Source organism: Vulpes vulpes, chromosome 1 (genome assembly GCF_048418805.1).
Source record: "Vulpes vulpes isolate BD-2025 chromosome 1, VulVul3, whole genome shotgun sequence".
In the NCBI taxonomy this organism is placed as follows: Eukaryota; Metazoa; Chordata; class Mammalia; order Carnivora; family Canidae; genus Vulpes; species Vulpes vulpes.
The window spans coordinates 135,914,054-135,935,752 of NC_132780.1; the positions used below are offsets into that span (position 1 = coordinate 135,914,054).

At 37.7% G+C, this 21,699-nt stretch overlaps 1 protein-coding gene across 2 annotated transcripts in view; it reads left to right on the plus strand.

Moving 5' to 3' along the window:
- The window catches only part of ZFAND3 (zinc finger AN1-type containing 3), a 325,210-nt gene that overhangs the window by 254,214 nt on the left and 49,297 nt on the right, over positions 1-21,699 (plus strand). For both annotated transcript variants that reach the window (XM_072731513.1, XM_072731506.1), the window contains exon 4: positions 10,370-10,435. In XM_072731513.1, the coding sequence (XP_072587614.1) occupies positions 10,370-10,435 (66 nt within the window). The remainder of the gene's footprint in view (positions 1-10,369; positions 10,436-21,699) is intronic.

Genomic DNA, 21,699 nt, shown 5'->3' on the forward strand with positions numbered 1-21,699 from the left:
TGCAAATGCAGATTTTGTTTTATGTTCTTATTAAATGAAGTGCTCTGTACTGCTGTGAAAATAAAGGTCACAGTGAATAACTACCTTTCATACAGCTTTAGCCCTTTGCAGTTGTCATATTTTTATTTTGTGTAGATACAGGTAATGGGTGACACTGTGCTGATTCTAAACTGAATCTAAGTCTTACTATGACAGAAGTATTGGCTGAAAAAAATCATATTATAATAGGGCCATCTATTTGAGTGTGTTAGAAGTAGTTATTTTAACCTTATATTTTAATTGTGTTTGTGAACTTCTCCTAAAATTCATAGCTTCCAGAGCCAAAGCGACTACATAAACTTCCATTTTTCTATTCACGTGTTCTGTCATTTCATAAACCATTTCACTTTTTAATCTGTCAAAAGGACAGTTTTTTAGATTTAATAAAAACCATAGGATGCCATCTTTGTAAGGAAGTTTTTAAATTCCAAAATAGTATAAAACCGCTTTACTACATAATTCAAATTGTGGCATTTTTAGCTATTATTTTTGCAAAGAGAGGTCCCATTGGCAAGACTTTCTAGTGTTTACTTCTGTAAAAAGAAATTTGAATGCAGGTTACCTTTCATTCAGCATCACTGGACACTTTGCCAGACGTGGCACAGCAACTTATGGGAGAGGCTCAGCCAAGAACCAGAGAGGAAGGGACCTGTGTTCAGAATTCTTTTTAAATGTCCACAGGGAAATACCTATGGCCTAAATAGAAGTCTTTTTCCATTTTCTGTGAAGCTTCTTATGAAGAACATGCACAAGTCACCTCTCTTTTAGAGGAAGGCATTGCAGCCTTTTGGTTGCTGAGACAGGCCAAGATTTATAAGAATGCTCTTGGTAGCTGATCTATGTCAAAAATAAAAGCTCTTCTAATGCTGAGTGGTTTCTCCATTAATGTGTTATGAGATTCATGCTCATGTTGATGGTGAAATGCAAATACAGAAATCTGTGTTGGGCGTTAGTTATGCCTGTAAATAGTCAGAACTGAAGCCTAAATTGAAGAAGTGACAGCTCCTGATTTCATATCCATATTAAATATGCTTTATCACGGAGAGAAACAAGTATCTAAAAATAGAAGTATTAGCCAGGTGATATTTTGACCCCTCAAAAAAGGAGTCTAATTTTGATCCCTAGGGTGGTAGTTTCTTGGAATTTCAGTGTTATTTGCTATTGGACTTTATCACATTTTGCAATCTTGATATTGGGTGTTTTGTTAGTTTCTTAATATATTGGAAGCTCTGTTTTGGTTATTAGGGTTCTGGGTGAGAGATCACATCTGAAAAACTGAAATCAAACACTTAACGGCTCAGAATCTTTTTTAATTCCTTGAAACATGTTTTTATTCTCTACATAAGTAGCAGAAACAGACTGTCCTAGGTTGAAATTATGACTGTAGAGTTGATTCCACTATGTCTTGCCTTTATTTACTTAAATATTTAACATTTCGTTGAGAATGTGCTGAGTGTCTTACTGATACTAATAGTAGTGCAAGGTCTCTGCCAGACCAGAATAAGCCAGTTGGCATACAAGAAAAGTATGGAGAAATTGGAAATTATATTAACCTTTATTAGGGTCATTGTTTTGTTCTATACCAGTGGTTCTCAAAGTATGGTCTGAGAACCTTTAGAGGTCTCAAAGACCCATTTGGAGTCCTTCCTTTTCCGGTTGTGTATCTGTGGAAGGGTGAATTTTATTGATAGCCCTCATTAAAAATTGAATGCACATGCAGATGTGAAAATTCAGAAGTCTGTTAAGACAGATAGCTTTCATAATTTTCAAAAAAATGCATGTTTTTTTTTAAGATTTTATTTATTTATTCATGATAGACATAGAAAGAGAGAGAGAGAGAGAGGAGAGAGAGGTAGAGACACAGGTAGAGACACAGGCAGAGGGAGAAGCAGGCTCCATGCTAGGAGCCTGACGTGGGACTCGATCCTGGGACTCCAGGATCGCGCCCTGGGCCAAAGGCAGGCACCAAACCGCTGAGCCACCCAGGGATCCCCAAATGCATGGTTTCTTTTTCTAAAGCAGTATGTTTTTATGTTGACCTGGAGTTATTTTTATGAATTTTAAATGAAGTTATATTTTTAAATTTTTTCAGCTTTAATTTTATTTTTTATATATTTTTTAGATTTTATTTATTTATTCATGACAGAGAGAGAGGCAGAGAGAGAAGCAGTTCAGCTTTAATTTTAGATCAGGTACACATCAATAGATATATCCCACATAAGCAGAAGGTCTTTAGTGTCCTTAATAATTTTTAAGTATAAAAAGATCCCAAAGGGGTGCCTGGGTGGCTCAGTTGGTTAAGCATCTGACTCTTGATTTTGGCTCAAGTCATGATCTCAGGGTTCTGAGATCGAATTCCATGTGGGGCTTGCCTCTGAGCATGGAGTCTGCTAATCCCTCTCTCTCTGCTCCCACCCCACCCCACTCCCTTGGTCTCTCTCTCTCCATCTCTAAAATAAATTAATAAAATCTTAAGAAAAGGGGGTGGGCCCCAAGACCAAAATTTTTGAGAACTGCTATGCTAGATTAACATGTAAATAAGGCAAAAGTCCATTATATTTATAATAGTTCCATATCCCTTCTGAATAGTTATGTATGTTCAGTAATTGCTTTTGGCCTGGATCATTTTCATTCAGCAGTAAAAACTATTTTTGAACACCAAACATACTAGATTACTAAAACAAGTACGACTTTGCTCTTGCCCTTGAGGCTTGTTCCATATAAGGCCATTGCTGGGTCATGAGAGACTATTTCTTCAACATACATCCCCTGCACCCAGTAGGATGTCCACTTTAACTCCTATAGAAGAGTCCATCGGTACTCAGGAAAACATTCCTGATTTCATTTTGCTTGTAGTGTTGTTCCCAGGGGAAGGTGGTGTGGGAGAATTTTAAATTTTATTTCTATTGAGCCAAATAGGCTAATAAGCATACTCACATACAAACATACACTAACATTTGCAGAGCTGCCCAACACTATAATTATTTTGGGGAGCAGGATAGAATGGTAATGAAATTTTGAGAAGCCCTTTATGAACAAAATAGATAGCTACCAATAGCAACTTCTGACTCACTTTGAAAATCCCCTTCTCATGAATTTAGCTCTAAATGATGTGAGAGAATACACAGTAAATTAGGATTAGAACTTCTGAGAGATTAACACTTAGATTCTGTAACAAGCTTTGTAAATGGTTTAATTTGGAGGTTTCATTTGGAGAAATGGGAGGGCTATTATCTGTGCTGAAGATTTTCTATAAACTTAGATTCTCACTCATTATATCTTTATGTATCCTTGTTTTTAATCGATGGTGCTTTTCAAACTCAATTATGTAGACAGATTAGGTGTGTTCTTTCTGATTAAAATAATTCATGAATTGTAGGTTTAAGGTGAGGTTGGAGGATCACCTTTTCTGAGGGAGATGACTTATTTTCTTGTGCTTTTTTATCTGCCCCTGATATTCATTTCTTACTGTTTGTTTCTTACCATTTACTACTTTAAGTCTCTCCATGTGTCTATTGTAGGCTTTTAAAGAAGGAATATTTTGCTAGTGAAGAAATATAGATTCTTTGAATATTTTTAAAAGACAGTTTTACATTCATAATATTGCCAAATCAGGAGACAAGTAGAGTTCATTTTACTAAGCCTGTTGTATAGGATTTTGGGGTTTTTGGAGGGCTTGGGTTTTACTTTTTTTTTTTTTTGAGTTGCCTCATCAAAAAATTATTGGTAAGATATTATAAATCTCTTGAGAGGGAGAATTGTAGCTTTTGAATCACCTTTTGAACACTGAGCCTAGAAAAGTGAGAATCCTGCACAGTAAACAATGTGCAGATTATGAGAGAGTGGAATTGACAAGCTGGTTAAAAAAAAAAAAAGGATGATGCATTTCTAATTAGCCCATAGCGTCTTTAGTTGGAAATTAATTAGATACTGTTATGTAAATGTCTTGTTAATTAAGTAAGAATATTGAAGTGTTATAAATCTGCAAAAGGAATGGCTATTTTTGTGTATTAATGTTTTGTAGATACCATGAAAGAGCTAAGAGTAGAATATTTGTTTGATTATTGAGGTTTTGGCAATTTTTAGCTGACTGACTCCTTGACAGTCCATTTTTCCTAATTGATGTACTTTACCACATGGTATAACTGCAGCCAATGAGGGCTATGGATCCAGGAGCCAAAAATAACCAGTCAGCACAGCTGTTTTAACAAAACCTTTCTGAGTAAATTGTTGATCTCTATTATTTTCAAGGTTAAGGAGAAATACTATTTTTCTGTATTTACTCAGCCTTAGATCTGGAGTGCCTAAGATGATTGCCATCCTAAATGCAGCTGCCTCCAAGCCTGTGTACTCTGTTTCCTCCCTGAGACATAGTCTCCAACCCCTAGTCTGTTGGGTTGACTACTACATGGGTAGGCTCTGAGGTATTTTTTTACATGCTCAGTAACTCTACAGGAGACTGACAGAAAATTCAAGAATTCTGCAACTTCAGCTTAAAATATGAGTCTTGATAATTAACTGAATACCTTTATTCACTTCTGGTTTTGCAGATTATAGTGAACTTAGTGTGTAGATTTGACCCCTGTCTTCATCTGTACAGGGCTGAAATTAGTACTGTTTCTCCAAGAAAATCCACTACCCTATTAGAAATGCTATAAAGAGTCCTTGTTGGGAATATAGCTGAAGAACTTTATTTCATGCCTTTCATGTGGAATTGCAAATGCAATCCATAGTGCTACATTATGTATCACACGTTTAATACAAGAAGAGAACATCCCTAGAAGACAAAATAGTGTATTCAGACTTCTGCTCACAAACCACAAACTTGCAAATTCCAGATTATAAATTGTTAAAACTTAGGAAAAAGTCTTTTGAATGTAATATCAAATGCAAAATTATAATCTGTCAATAAATATCTTCAGATAGTGAAGAAATTTGAAAAAATCAGATATTTAATATGCTTTAGCAAAAGAAAGCAAAAAGTACTCCTAGTGATTGGCTAAATGGTAGTTCAGGTTGGTTAATCCTGATACCATTTGGTTCAGAATCTCCAGAGACCCTGTCATTAAATAAAGAACTTTGTGTTGTTGTTGTTTTTTAATATTCAAAAACCCAAAAGTTGCCGCTACTGTAGGCTAGAGAGTAATGGTGTGAATCATTCTGAAAATGTAAAGAAATACATTTCTTTTCCTAACTGTGATCACACTGAACACATAACACAGATGCACATACACATAAATCACATTCGTTTATAAAACCCAATTATAAAGAGGCTTCCTCACCTTGCTCTTTAGTTATTAGCTCTGTCTACCCTGCTGCTTGGGAAGAAGAGGATATAGGGCCAAAAGTAGGAGCAGGGTTTACAGTGACTTATTGGACCATATGCCACCCTTCTCGGGCATTAGAAAGCTCAGTAAAGAAAAGTCCACTCCCTTCCTTGATGGAGCAGGTGCCCTGACTTTGATCCTTACTATCAACTCTCAAAATTATTTTGTTTGCTTTAACCACATGGCACCCATGTTGTATTTTTTGTTGTTGTCGTTGTTGTTGTGGACAAAAACTTGAAAAGGTTTCCTTTGAATGGTCTTAATTTTCTGTATTCATTTTACCAGAGTTGATTTGGAATTACAGATGGTCCCTGACCTAACAGTGGTTCAACTTAGGATCTTTATAATGGTGTGAAAGCCATATACGTTCGTAGAAACCATACTTGAATTTTGAATTGGGATCTTTTCCCGGGCTAACAGTATATGGCACGATATCCTCTCATGCTGGGCAGCAGCAGGGAGAACGGCTCCCAGTCAGCCTTACCTTCACAAGGGCAAACACACTTAGAACCATTCTGTACCCATACAACCGTTCTGTTTTTCATCTTTAGGACACTACTCAATAAATTACATGAGATATTCAAAATTAATTTAAAATAGTCTTTATGTTAGATGATCTTGCCCACCTGTAGGTTAATGCAGGTGTTCTGAGGAGACTTAGATAAGCTGGGCTAACTATAGTATTTGGTAGATTAGATGTATTAAGTGCATTTCTAACTTAAGATTTTCACCATATGATGGCTTTATCAGGACATAACTCCATTGTAAGTTGAGGAAGACCTATAATTGTGTACTGGTAGATATAATGTCCTATGACTACTCCTTTTGAGAGTATAGGAATTTTGTTTGACAGCACAATTAGTGTAGAATATATGTGCAATGCTCATATGCATCTGTTTTGGATTTTAAAGAGTTTCATAGGTTATAGTCTACCAGACCAAACTTAATTCCAAGCTCTCTGTTTATAATACTGTCCAATTATCAAAGCTGGGTTATATTATCACTGATACTTACTCATGCTGTCAGTTTGTTTTGGCTCAACTATGGTTCTATTTGTACTTTACTATAATGTAGTGAATACATTGGATTGGGTTGTTATTTTAACAAGCTCTCTGGAGAACATTTTCATGATGATGCATGTTGAGATATGCTAGGTAGCCTTAAAGTTTTTTTGCATATTTGCCAAAACCTATAGAAATTCATTCGTTAGAAATTTTAAAAAAGGACCAACTCTCAACCCACAGATTGAGGTAAAGATTACATTTGTGAATATGGAAGTGTTAAGTCATGAATCCCAGCTAAATTTCTTTAGGGATTTTGAATTGGCCAGTTTCTCCCTTCTCTCATAATTTTACTGGATGAATTATTTTATGTCCTTTGAAAAAAGCATTCTGGAAGTTATGCTGTTATTGAATCTTGTGTTCCGTGCAGTTCACCATTTAGTGGGTACTCAGTGATGTTGGCCAGATGTTGAGCTGGGAGTTAAAGAAAATGTTACCAGAGATTGGAACTGACTGGGCTGTTAATATTTACATTGTGTTTAGCTGGTTTTAAAATGTGCACTAAGATCACTTCCTATGCCCAGCCTCACCTATTGTTGCATCAAAATTTCCATAGTCTGGGTTTGGGAATCTCTATTTTGAGAATGCTCCTTTGAACTTTCTAGATTCTGGAAATATTCTAATGTTTTTATCTGATGGTTGCTACATAAGAGAGTGTGGGGGGGATCCCTGGGTGGCTCAGTGGTTTAGCGCTGCCTTTGGCTCGGGGCGTGATCCTGGAGACCCAGGATCCAGTCCCATGTCGGGCTCCCTTCATGGAGCCTGCTTCTCCCTCTGCCTGTGTCTCTGCCTGTGTCTCTGCCTCTCTCTCTCTCTTTCTCTCTCTCTCTCTCTCCCTCCCTCTGTGTGTGTGTCTCTCATGAATAAATAAATAAAACTTTAAAAAAAAAAGTGTGTTTGTGTGTGTATCTGTTAAAACCTTTCAGTGCGTGTGGTCTATATATACAATGGAATATTACTCAGCCATTAGAAACAACAAATACCCACCATTTGCTTCAAGGTGGATAGAACTGGAGGGTGTTATGCTGAGTGAAGTCAATCAGAGAAGGACATATGGTTTCATTCCTTGGGGGAATATAAAAAAATAGTGAAAGGGATTAAAGGGGTAAGGAGAGGGGATCCCTGGGTGGCGCCGCGGTTTAGCGCCTGCCTTTGGCCCAGGGCGCGATCCTGGAAACCCAGGATCGAATCCCACGTCGGGCTCCCGGTGCATGGAGCCTGCTTCTCCCTCTGCCTGTGTCTCTGCCTCTTTCTCTCTCTGTGTGTGACTATCATAAATAAATTAAAAATTAAAAAAAAAAAAAAAAGGGGGTAAGGAGAGGAAATGAGTGGGAAATATCAGAGAGGGTGATAGAACATGAGAGACTCCTAACTCTGGGAAATGAACAAGGGGTAGTGGAAGGGGAAGTGGGCGGGGGGATGGGGTGCCTGGGTGACAGGCACTGAGAGGGGCACTTGATGGGATGAGCACTGGATGTTATATGTTGGCAAATCGAACTCCAATAAAAAAATACAAAAAAAAAAAACCTTTCAGTGTGTCTTAAATAAGATTGACACACTTAATTCCAGTATTTAATTCTTACTGTAATGTTTCAATAAAAAAAAAAAGGTTTTTTTAAAAAAATGCACATTACTCTCCTGATTTCATCAAGCAGCTTCCAGTGGTTACTTAATAAACACTATTAATTGCTCACTGTTCACATAGTCATGACCCAAGAGTAGATGACATAGTGGGTCTTGGCTCCTGGAGCATAAAATCTGGTGATAGAAAAAGTGATATATAATATAAAGCTTTATAGTTTATAAAGTCTTTTTGTACAGATGATCTCATCAACACTGTGGCTTATAGGCAATTTACTATGCCTACTTTTCTGTTAAACTTATCCAGGATTACTCAGCAAGTAGGGAGTAGTTGCAGGACTTTAAGTCTTCTCTAACAGCCTTTAATTCCCCCAGAAATAAGAATGCTTCAGACAACAACAGCAAAAACCAAAATCAAAAACCTCACATGGAGGCAAAAGCTAAAGTGTTTTTATGAAGCTGTAGAAGCCATTGTCCAAAGGGTTCTGATATGGGATTTGTGTCAGATTTTCCTGCAGCTCATTGTCACTCCATGTTGCCTATTTTTCATGGCACAGTTGCCCATTTGGACTCTGGATTTTTGTATGTGAAGCTTTCTCTAATGATAATGATGTTTGTAGGAAAATTTTTCAACTTAAATACTCTCTTTGCCTAACTTTCAGTTTATTCTTTGTCTCATTTTCAAATTCTTGAGAAGTATTTCCAGGTGATACTGGCCAATGGTGAATATCATTCTTCTGATTACATTTAGCATTTATTATTTGTTCCATATTCTTTGGCAGGCACTTCGTCATTTCCCATTCAACTCTTTATTGCTGTCATGTATTGTTCTTTATGTACACAAATTTTGTCTTCCTAAAAAGATTTATAAACTCCCTTTGCAGGAGACTAACCCATGGAGTGGCACATAGTAGGATTTTCTAAGTGCTCTTTGGCGTTAACAATACACTTGCTTGGTTTTTCCTTCCTTTTCCTGTTGACTCTGTGTTTTCATCTACCCACTAAAGTTTGCTGCTGTTATGGCCTTGGTATATGGCTTTGGAAAGAGTGTACTAATGATTAACTTCTTAGGTGGGATCTCTAGGTCTCTAAACCAATGGATGTTGGTGACATAAACTCTGGAATAGGGCTCAGAGCTCTTTCATCCTCCCTTTCTTTTTAATGGGTAACTTCAGTGATAAGTTTTGTCATAGTTCGCATACAGCTATGCCAGGAAACCATGTTTTCCTTTGCTAGTCATCATCACCCAAGAAGCCTTTTCAAAATAATATAACATTTGCCTGTGTGTTGTGTTCCTTCATGATCATCATCACTGCCCCTCCTTGGGCATGTTGAGAACCATTGATATTTTGTTATACAGTAACTTCAGAAGGTAGGGCATGGTCCCCAACATTGGGAGGGTTGGTGTATGTATCAATATCAACTTAAGAATTTGTTGGTGGTCCTGATTCTGCAGCGTGAAATTACTGCTTTCCAAAACTTCACCCAGTAACTGACTGTATCTTGTGCATACTCTTGAATTATGCTTATCCACCAGATCTCTAGATCTCTGGGCTCACACACAAAGATTCCATAAAAGGCCTCTCTTCTTGTCATATTCTTATAGTTAAACTAACTGTTCTTCCTTGTTCAATAATGCTTTATTAGAATGATCCTTTTTTTTTTTTTTTTTTTGGTAAAGCAGTGTTTTGTTCCTTATGGAGTTCTCTCTCTCTCTCTCTCTCTCTCTCTTTTTTTTTTTTAAGATTTTATTTATTTATTCATGAGAACAGAGAGAGGCAGAGACACAGGCAGAGGGAGATGCAGGCTCCATGCAGGGAGCCTGACATGGGATTCGATCCTGCTTCTCCAGGATCACGCCCTGGGCTGAAGGTGGTGCTAAACCACTGAGCCGCCCGGGCTGCCCTGGAGTTCTCTTTAAAGAAGACTAGATTTGCAATAAATTCAAAAGTGGGGTAACCACTGAGATCACTTTCAGAGGGAGTACTCCTGCTTATTACTCTGGTGAAAAACTCATCTCCCCAAACTTATTGGTAATTTCCTTGCATCTGGGTTAGAATTCTAGTTAAAATTTTATCCTTAACTTATAAACAGTATGAAATTCCATTGTTTTTAATGAAAAGCACGTTATGATATAGAAAGAATATGGACCTATCGTCTAAATAGCTGGACTAAAATTAGGTCGTTAGAATTAACTACCACCACCACCATTACCACCACCATCTCCATCTTTGGAGATGCCCCTCTTCATGCATATTTTCAGGTTTATCCCTACCTTTGAGGTTTCTCTTTATCCAAGATAGCAACTTTGGGCATGTAGAAGATATGTCCTGACTGACGTGCCTGCCTTTCTTTTTCTAGGTGGGCCATGCACAGACACAGCTCATGTCTCGTTAATCACACCAACCAAAAGATCCTGTGGTACAGGTACGTACATCATTCTTACCTGGATTCATTCTTACCTGGATTCTTCACAGAAATTAGCTACTGGTTTTAACATGGTGTCTTTACCAGGGTACTCTCTAATGTCTTTTATCAGTTGTCCAATGAAGTATGTGCTAAGTATTGGGAGTGGAGGTGGAGTGAACAGGAGTCAGAGTTGTGCTCTTTGAGGTCAAATTGAGTTAATGCTAGCAGCTAGGTTCTAAAGCTAGAACCAAGAAAATGGACATTAAAATCTACCTGCTTCCTAATGTTTGAAGAATATTATTAAGGCATGAAACATACAGGTAATTGCCTTGTTTCTGGCATGTGTCTAATTTGTCTAAGCCTTGGACCTACTGTAAAAACATTATTTAAATAATGGAGCTGGGGGGTGAAAGAAGTTGTACATATAGATAATCAGTGTTTTAACTTGACAATTATAACATCCTAATAGTTTTAGAAAATTATTTTCTCCCATTCATCTTAAAGCCATGGTGTATGCTGAAATCTTTCCTTTTAGATGCATGGAATCCTCAAAACATCTTTGTGCATCTGTGACATTTTTATTAAACATGAAGTCATGGATCTTGTAGATTTCTAAAGAGCAGTCATAATGCTCACTGCTCCCTTAGTCCATAGCTTAATTTATTTTAAGCAATATTTGCCTTTTCTAATAATGCTGCCTGCTATTTAAAATATCTTAAAGATTATATTTGGAAGAGTCAAAGTAACTATGTTGTTTTTCTAAAAGGTCACAGTCAGTCTTTTACATAACTTAAAAAGTCCTTTTAACTCCCCAGTAGAAATAGCACAAACTATTTCTGTGTACAACGTTAAACTGAAGCCTCAGTCCCTTTAAATGCTCATAGTTTAAACCCGAAACAGGCCTGTCCTTGCACAGTTTCAGAGTAACGTCCAGATATGAACTCTAAGGAATTTAATTTTACTTTTCTATACCAGTTTTGAGACAGGGTGTTTATAAGATAGTCCTGGCATGCTCTCATCTGTCTTTGTGCCCAGTACCCAAGGTCCCCTGGGTAGTTCCTGGTTGAGATAGAAGAGAGCTGTGCCCTGAGGTAAGGGCCATCCTACACCCACTCCACCCAGAAGCTTGAAAACACTCAGAGCCCTTTGATTTCACATCCAACACTTCACATGCACAGTATGCTTCAGTCTTTCTTTTTTCCTTTCAGTCTTGGCTCACAGGGCAGAATTTACCACTGGCCCTACTAACATGTTGAAGTAGTCAAGCAATGGGCCTCAAGTACATTGGGTTATCCTGAGAGATTTAGAAAGGAGACTTATGTGCTCAGTGTAGACACTGAAACTAGTAGGAATTCTTCCTACTGAATATCATATACTTCTGTCCTTCATTTTCTGGGCATATCTCATTCCTCTCTTCTGCTCCCATACTATTTTATATATCTAAAAATAGTAACAGCATTTATTGCATGCTTACTGCATTACCAGGCACCATTCAGTATGTTTTATACACATGCTCATTTAATCTTCAGGATGGTTCTGCAAGATAATTCTTCTTCTTTTATAGATGACAAAAATGGGCTATTCAGAAAGTTAAGTAAATTTCCTGGGGTGGTAATATTGCTAGTAGATAATAGAGTCACAACTTGAACACAGATTTTTCATTCTTTTATTAAGCTTTTAAATTTAGTTCCAATATAGTTCACATACAATGTTATATTTGTTTCAGGTGTACAATATTTCAAGTGTTCAACAATTCTCTACTAACTCAGTGCTCACACTAAGTGCACTCTTAATCCCCATCACCTATTTCACCCATCCCCCTACCCATCCCCTCTGGTCACTATCAGTTTTTTGGACACAGATCTTTCAGATACTAAAGCCTGTGGTGTTTTCCACTACATAATACTACTGCTTATTTTATTTAATTACCTATACTTCCTGTCAGAGAGTGGAAAAAGAAAATCATTGGTGAAATGTGGAGAAAGAGAAACAAGATACTGAAACACCACATATTGTGAAGTAGTTTTAAAAATGTGAGTTCTAAAAAAAAAAAAAAGTGAGTTCTAAAAGCAGATTGGATGTCAGATTCTAGCCTAGCCACTTACAAAGTGTGATTTTGAGCAAATAAGTTAACATCTCAAATTTTATTCATCTCTAAACTGGAATGACAAATCTATCTCATAGGTTTGAGGTAAGAAATAATATACATAAAGCTCACATAATAGATGTTTAATAATAGTAGCTGCTATCATACTATAGTCATTAAAGATTATAGGTGGTGTTTATGTTGTTGATACCACATTAACATGTATTTTAGGCAGAAAGGAAAGTAAATTAGAAGTTAATGCATTGCCATATCTAGTTTCGTTAATTGATTTTATGTTGCTCACATTCTTTATTGCATGTCAGTACTAGGAGCTGAGGATAATATGCACATGATAAGGGAGACATTGAGCTCTCAGTCACACATTCCCAGGCCTCCTTTTAGGTGAATACATTCTTCTTAATTAGAAAGAGATTGAGAATTTCTGGCTTGGAAGGAAATTAATGCAATGCGCAGATCATCTCCTGAAAAGCCCGAAGGAAAGTTGAGATTTCTTAGCGTGGACATTAAATAAAGGCCATCAAGTTCAGCCTGCTGCACCACTCTTTTCAAGAAGCCTGCCTATGCCCCCTCAGACTCCTTGAGCTAGCCGTATGCTTACACAATAGCCCTGACTCTAGAGGACAGAGCCTTCTGATGTTCAGAGGTAAATTAAATGATTTTCTTTGAGAATCACAGGCTGACTGTTTCCATCTTTCTGTCCTGGCATGAGCAGGTTGCCCATGTGGGGATTCTGGGCATTTTTCCTATGTATCACCACCACCTACTTACTATTATGTTGCTGGAATGTCTTGTACTGTACTCTTTATGTCTGGGTCTTTAAGAGAAGGACTCTGTGCCTGTAACATATGCCCTGTAGTGCTTCTACCCCAGTGGGTACAGCAATAGTAGTTCTAAAGAACTCTCAGACATAGGCTTCAGGCATAGACGATCACTAAATAATTACCTTATAACCACACATTTCTTATGAGCCATACACCAACTCTTCCCAGCCAATCTATCCATACAAGTTTGGACCTAAAGCAGCCTCTAGCATAATAATGACATAATAGGGACAACCTAGGTGGGCTCAGTTGGTTAAGTGTCTGACTTGTGATTTTAGCTAAGATCATGATCTCAGGGTCATGAGATTGAGCCCTACTTTGGGCTCCGTGCTGGGCATATAGCCTGCTTCAGATTCTCCCTCTTCCTCTCCCACTCCTCCTTCCTCCTCCTCCTCTAAAAAATAAAAAATAAATGATGTTATATTAGAAAAAGGATACTTAGGCTGGAATACAGTGGTTCTTTAAGTCAATGATCTCTGAAGAACGACATACAATATAGATTGTGAGTTGTGGGGAGAAAATAGTAAAAGCTTTTCATCTCAGCCTTTTAACATTTCTATTTTCCAGATTCATTTCATAATTTTAAACCAGCAAGTACACATAGGAATATATATGTATATATTTTATGTATATACTATATATATAATTGTATATATATATATATACAGTTTTTTGGAAAATATTAAAGGTACATAGCTGAGTATGTTAGAAACATGTGTACACTCAAAAAAGGTTAGTGACCTCTTCAGTAAAGTGGTCATTTTCTTTTTAGTACTTTGACAATTAGTTATGAAGATTAGCATTAGACTCATTATTATATGGCTTTAATACGTTAAGGCCTGAATGTAAGCCTGCGTGGTTGCTTATGTCTCTTTTTTCAAGTGAGTACTTTTTGATCAGAAGGTATTGTAATCAGAGGGTGTAAAGTGGTTGGTCTGCAGCCATCAAAATGAGAGTGGGAACTCTTTTTAAGAAATTGCTTTGTTGAGAACTGTGAGTCTAAGAAGCAGATCCTGAAAAGAAGCAGTAGTGGCAAATGAAAGATCAGTTTGTATTTGTGAGCTAGGTGAGAAGGGCTTTTCTTTAGATGCTGGCTTTTAGCCACATAGCACTATTAACATTTAAACTCTTTGTAATCTTTAGATTGGGAAAAAAAAGAATGCACTGTGATCATTGTGGTATTTAAACAGAGAAAAATGAAGCACAGCTGTGGGTGGCTTTGTTGTGCAAAGAGTTGAAAAGTGCTGCCAAGTCCTAGGTTGCTTTTGGTTAGAATGTGAGAGTTAAAGCATTTCATACCTTCAGATTACTAGAGAGACCTTAAGTTTCTTCCAAGAGCTCAGAATGTCTTGTACATGTTCCCTTGTTAATTCTCACAACATTCTTGCCAAGAATGAATATATTGTGAAAGAAAAGAGTTCATTTTCCTTGGCAGCAGATCACCAGAAGATTTCCTTTTGTCCTTCATCTTTTCTATCAAGCTATACCTTAATCTGACCTATGGTCATCTCTTCGGACAATTTTATTTGGAAGGTATTTGGATATTTAGGTGAGTATCTATGGGAGGTCATACTTTTATATTTAAAGTGCCTTGTAGGACAAGAGGGAGGTTTGTTGCCTTTTCATAGGATTTCTTGTTTAAAGACTGGTAACTTTTTCTTTATAAGTTTTTACAGAGTTACAACTAAAGAAATAAGTTGTTTTGTGTTTCATTTACTGGAGCTGGCTATTGATGAACCTTAAATTTTAAGCTATAATCGACAGAACCATGTCCTCTCTGAAATTATTTTGGAAAACTAATACCTCTTCACTAGGATCCTAGAAAAGTAACTAACTCAAGGACCCTGATTCTTCTAAGTGGGGCCTTAACCAATTCTTTGCTCTAGGCCCTATATTGAATATATGAAGGGATAGACTTTTTAGCCTAGCAAAGGAAATTGTTCCTTTCTTTGTTCACCACTCTTTTGTGCCTTTGTCTTTCTTTTTAATTTTATATTCCCTTTATTTTTATAAAAGATTTTATTTATGGGAAGCCTGGGTGGCTCAGCAGTTTAGCGCCACGTTCAGCCCGGGGTGTGATCCTGGAGACCTGGGATCGAGTCCCTGCATGGAGCCTGCTTCTCCCTCTGCCTGTGTCTCTGCCTCTCTCTCTCTCTGTGTGTGTCTCTCATAAATAAATAAAATCTCTTTTAAAAATTTATGTATTTATTTATTTGAGAGAGAGAGAGAGAGAGACTGAGCAGAAGCAGGGGGAGGGGCAAAGCAGACCCCCTGCCCAGCAAGGAGCCCAACGCGGGGCTCCATCCCAGGACCCTGGAATCATGACCCAAGTCGGAGACAGATTCTCAACTGATGGAGCCAACCCAAGTGTCTCATAGTCCCTTTATTTCAGAAATTAAAATAAGGAAAAAGTCATAGGGAAGCTTACAGACTTGATACTATCAAACAGCCTTTTGGTTTACCATATCTATATTCACTTTTACTCTTCTTCCAGCAAGTATTTTGAATAAATAATACTTTTCTCTTATAGAAGTGAAAAATGATGGTTTTTAAATGCTGAGTATATGTTAAAAATGTGATTATAGTTAGTAGAATAGCAAGTAAAACAACCATTTGTGGGGCCATAAGGGAGCTGTAGTATTGCCTGAGATGAAAGCAGCTGGGACTAGAAACTGTCCCATTTAAACATCAAGGCAGGTTTTTTCAGAAAGTATCATCAGTTCCACTCTATTATAAGAAGCATATTAGTTCCATTTAACTATTTATCCTTTGTCTGCTTTCTTTTAAAACTTTCCTTTTTTCTTTATGCTTTTTTTCCATTCCTTTCCTTTCCTTTCCTTTCCTTTCCTTTCCTTTCCTTTCCTTTCCTTTCCTTTCCTTTCCTTTTTCCTTTTTCTTTTTGCTTTTCCTTTCTTTTTCCTTTCGAAAGCCCATGTTAATCCTTTGGGATTACCTGTTTTTCTTTTAGTGTGATGAACAGTGACATGAACTAGATACCCTTGTATTGTTCATTGTTTCCTTTTTACCCCCAAACCTCCTCTGACTCACTTCTCTCCGACAAGCTGCTTGTGATATTATTGTCTGTTCTTACAAAGACAAGGGAAGAAACCCCCTTTCACCTGGGAGTTAGGAGAAGATTGATGTGCTGAACACTTACATATCAGTGTTCAGAAGCCAGTTAAAGGGGAATGTTTCATTGTTGTTATATTACCAAGAGGTTTATTTAAGATCTTCTAAATTGGTTCAGAAGCTAAAGGGTGGTAGTGTTAAATCAGAGGTAGCCCCATAAATCTGAGAAATACCTACAGTTGTGTGTTTTATCTCCTGGTGCAGTCTAAATATTCATGGAAACATCTCAACCAGCTGTATGGGTCAATATTATATACTATTAGGTGACTCTTCGATATAAGATGCTGTGGAGCTTTAAAGAGATGTGGCTTTGGGTATGAATTCAAGTGTAATTCATTTCTCTGTTTCACTCTTTCTCCTTGGTCTTTCAGATATAGCTTTTCCCTCAGGTCTGCAGTATCAGCATTTGAGACAGAAAATTAGAAATTTGACCTACTTATGTAATATGCAAGTTCCCATCAGGAGACTATTAAGGAAGATATAAACCTTTCATTTTTTATTAGCATTTAATGTAACCATTGAAGAAAGATCAAAACAGTAAATCTGTCATGGCAAAGAAAAAAAGATTAAAAAAATGTTTTACCTTATGCACTCATCATCTTGGGTCCTAAAAAAGTTCATGTGATTTCTAGGGCAGAGGACAAAATGGATACCAAATATTTGGCAAGATTGCAAACATCTCTCTAGTCTAAAAGGTCTGCCTCCGTGTGTTTTACTATGGAAAACAAGCCACAGATTATCATGGTATGCCTTAATGGCTGTTTACTGATACTGGTGGTTTTTGGCAAGTAGGTGGATAACTGGAAAAGGAAATAACCTGCTACTTTCTTTTGCTTTGGTTTTCATCTGCCTGAGTTGTTGCTTATGTTAAAAAAGAACAGAATGAAGTTGCAAAGCACTGTAAAAACATATGATTTGATATAATTTGATAGTCAATTTGTAAATAATAGCACGTGACTTTAAAAGCACCTCACATGATATATAGATTCCAGAACAGGTTAGCAAGAGCTTACCTGCACCTGTAAATGAGAGTTTGATCCCATTGCCACCAGTTGCTGTGGTTGCATCATAGGCCAGCTAGACATGTAACATGTAAGTTTGCTGGACTTGAAGCCAGAGGCTTGTTTTAGAGGACTTGTTTGAATTTTGCTCATAAGAAGCAGTAGCATCTCCTCTGAAAAAAGACTGATCTCTTGAGTATCAAGCCAGAGTGCCAGTCTTGTCAAGAGGTATTTTTGTGCTTGGTGGATATAAATATACTCCAGTATTAAAAAGAAAAGAAAGTGTGATGAGATGTGCTGCTGTTTTGGATGTGTATATATGAGAAGCCTAGGCTTTGGTGCTGAGCTGCTTGTGGTCCACATGCTTTGTGCAAATTCAGTTTGCTCACATCCTTGAATATAGTTACAACTGGTGGGGAGGGGTGGTTTTGGTGGGGGTTTTTTTTGCATTTATGGTCATTTATTTTATCATAGCTTACACTCTTACCAAGGAGAAAAGCCTTGAACTTCTATTAGTTTAGCTGTTCTGTTGTTCCACTGGGGCAAAATGCCTAAGCCAACAGTATTTGAAAAGGGTATCAGGGAAATTTATTAATACCCCTCTCCTCCTTTTAAACTTTTGGATTTGGAGTGGGTAGATCTGGGGGTGGCTTTCAGGTGCTGCTTCATAGCACATGTGTGCCTGTTAGAGGGCAGCATGTTAGAACCTAGCTTTCCCGAAACAGTCTTACCAGAAGGAGCATGATAGAGCAGCCACAGAACTGCATTATAAATCATCCAAGCCTTGCTATGATACTGCCCATTAAGGAGACTTTTTTTTTTTCCACCCTACTCAGTTCCTGGCTGTACTAATAGAACAGAGCATCAAGCAAGGCTGTAAATAAAAGTTATTACCTAATAGGTGGGTACTGAAGTGGAACGGACGGAGCTGAGGCATGGAGGCCTTATTACTGCTCATCAGCAATTATAAACAGGATAAAGTGTCTGGGACTTGCGCTGATGCAGCGAGGCTAATAGAGGCTGGGAATGACACTAGCTGTGATAGGATGATGTATACTGATGGTTTTTTACTGCCTCATCGTGATGCTTGCTTCCAAGACAAGTCGTGTTATCCGTTTTCCTGCTTGCTCATCTATCTGAAGAGACAGTCCCATTGCCTGTTCTGCCAGCAGGTGGACTGGCATTTATTCCTCATGCCTGTGTCTGCTTCTAAGGCACTCCCCTTGTGAAGAGTCTTAAGTATTTCATAATCATGGCTGATTAAAGCTGTAATCTTATTGTATTGCCTGTTGTCATGGTTATATATCACACCTTCAGAAGTGGTTGCTTATGTGTAATATAGGACCAGCTGAGACACTGTAATCAGTCAGCCAGTCCAGTACTTTATTAAAAGACTACTGGGACAGAGTCCTGTAGTAAATTCTATAGGAACATACTAAAGAACTGATAAGAATGCATGTTGCCCCTGGCAGCTTATGCCATAAAGAGACAGAAAAAGTCTAGAAACATAAACATACAACTAATTCCAGCTTTAGAAAGCAAGAAACGTAGCTAATGTTTATCTTTTTAAGTGAGGACAGGGAGGGGATCCCTGGGTGGCACAGCGGTTTAGCACTTGCCTTTGGCCCAGGGCGCGATCCTGGAGACCCGGGATCGAATCCCACATCGGGCTCCCGGTGCATGGAGCCTGCTTCTCCCTCTGCCTATGTCTCTGCCTCTCTCTCTCTGTGTGTGTGACTATCATAAATAAATAAAAATTTTTTAAAAAGTGAGGACAGGGAGGATAAATTATGCTAATTATTACAAATAAATATAATACTAATGTAGCCTTTTTTTTTTAAGTATCTTCCTGATGAAATGCTTAAAATTTAGTTCCTTTGAGTCAGTAGGAATGATAAGGGGACCCTGGAATGTGGAGCCAAAGTCTAGCAGTAGGACTTTGCTTTCTAGTAAATGGAAAACTGCAAATAGGACTTGGCAATGCTTTTGTGTAGCAGATAAACACTTAATACTTGGGAAAATTGAGATATAGCTCTGTTCAACTTTGATCACTCAGCTTCACTAAATCATAGTAATTAGACCTTTGAGATAGGAGAAGTCTGTAGCACAGTCACAGAGGAATGCTTTGAAAAGGGCTTACCAGTTTGATCCAGGAGTTTCTGAGCATTTGGTAGTTGAGTTGTCATTTGTGTCTTTAAATGAATACACCCCTTTATGCATTACCTTCAAACTAACTTATCAGGAGACTTCCTGCTGTTGGAAAAATTGTGGTTTTTCTATGGAGTTCTTTGATGCCTTAAGTTATGCATAGGTGTGCCTCATTTTAAAGAAGCTTTAATATAGTCTCAGTATTACAAACCAGATGAACTAAGAATTAATGTTAAAGGAGAGTCCTTCAGTCTGTAAAATGTCATTGTGCTAATATGGATAGGTGTTTCCTTTTGCATATAAAGCAGTAATTTGACTTGCCAATTCCTGCTTATCCCATTTTTTTCAGAGTGTTTTGTGGATAATGGCCAGTGGAATAGGAGGAGAGAGATAAATTTGAGAAAAAATGTTTTAAAATAATAATAGGATTTAATGGCTGATTAGAGGTGGCTGAAGAAAGAATATGAAGTTGAAAAACTGGGGAACTGAGAGAAGAAAAATTATGGCTGATGGCAGGGGAAAGAATGGGAAGATAAACTGGTTGAAACTATTTTCAGTTTTTGATGAGCTAAATTTTAAGTTGTCGTAGACACTCCTTTAGAAAATTATAAATATAGGTCTAGTTTGGAAATCACTAATCACTAATCTAGAAGCAGTGATTAAGGGTATGAAAGTGGATAAGGGAATGAATACAGAACAACAAGGGGCTACTAAGGGCTCTACTTGGGGGGCTAGGAGAGAGAAAAAGAAACCAGGAAGTTAAGGAAGCTAAAGAAAGGAGGAAGTTATATACAGGATCATGAAAGAGGCAAGAGAATAAGGGCCAGGAGGTACAAGGACGGAGGAAATTGTTGCCTATGGCTATGAGAATATCATCAGGAAACCTGAAAAAAGTTCGTGTGACCTCTTTTGGTGGGAAACCAAAGCCTATGAGAGGTCACTAAAGAGGGACTTTATAACCAGGAAATAAGAGCAGGAGACAAAAGTCATTCAGTTAAGGAGTTAGATGAGACATTAAAAACCAGTAAGTAGTGGTAGTTGGAGGAGAAACGGAGTGAGACATTTGTTGACATAGAGGTGTTTAAGATAGGGAAATATTTTGCCCTTAAGATACAAAGGAAAGGATAGCCAGCCATCTCACCACTGGGTATTTTCCAAGCAATATAAGAACACTGATTCAAAGGGTCAGTAAAGGGATCCCTGGGTGGCGCAGCGGTTTGGCGCCTGCCTTTGGCCCAGGGCGCGATCCTGGAGACCCGGGATCGAATCCCACGTCGGGTTCCCGGTGCATGGAGCCTGCTTCTCCCTCTGCCTGTGTCTCTGCCTCTCTCTCTATCTCTCTGTGACTATCATAAATAAATAAAAATTAAAAAAAAAAAAAACAAAGGGTCAGTAAACCCCTATGTTTATTGCAGCATTGTTTACAATAGCCAAATATGGAAGCAACCGACATGTCCATTGATTGATGAATGGATAAAGATGTGTGTGTGTGTGTGTGTACACACACACACACATAATGAAATATTACTCATCCATAAAAAAGAAAGAAATCTTGTCGTTTGCAGTGGCATAGATGGAGCTACAGGGTCTAATGCTAAGTGAAATACATTAGAGGGAGTCACATGCTATATGATTTCGCTCGTACATGGGATTTAAGAAACAAAATGACCAAGCAAAAGGGGAAAAGTGTGAAAGAAAGAGAGAGACAAAGACAAACCAAGAAACAGACTCTTAACTCTAGAGAACAAACTAATGGTTACCAGAGGGGAGTGGGGGTGGTGATGGGGTTTAAGGAGTGTACTTGTCATGATGAACACGCGATATATGAAACTTTTGAATCACTATATTGTACACCTGAAACTAATATAACACTGTGTGTTAACTAACTGGAATTAAAATAAAAACTCAAAGACACAAAGGGAAAGATACATGGAAAGGGAAAAGAATAGAAAATATTACAGGAGAAATAGAAGAGATACACAAGCAAGATTATTTAGCGGTAGAAACCCAGAAGCATTAGTTGTCTCCAAAAGTATAATGAAAGAGATACAGATATAGATAAATAGATTTTTAGTG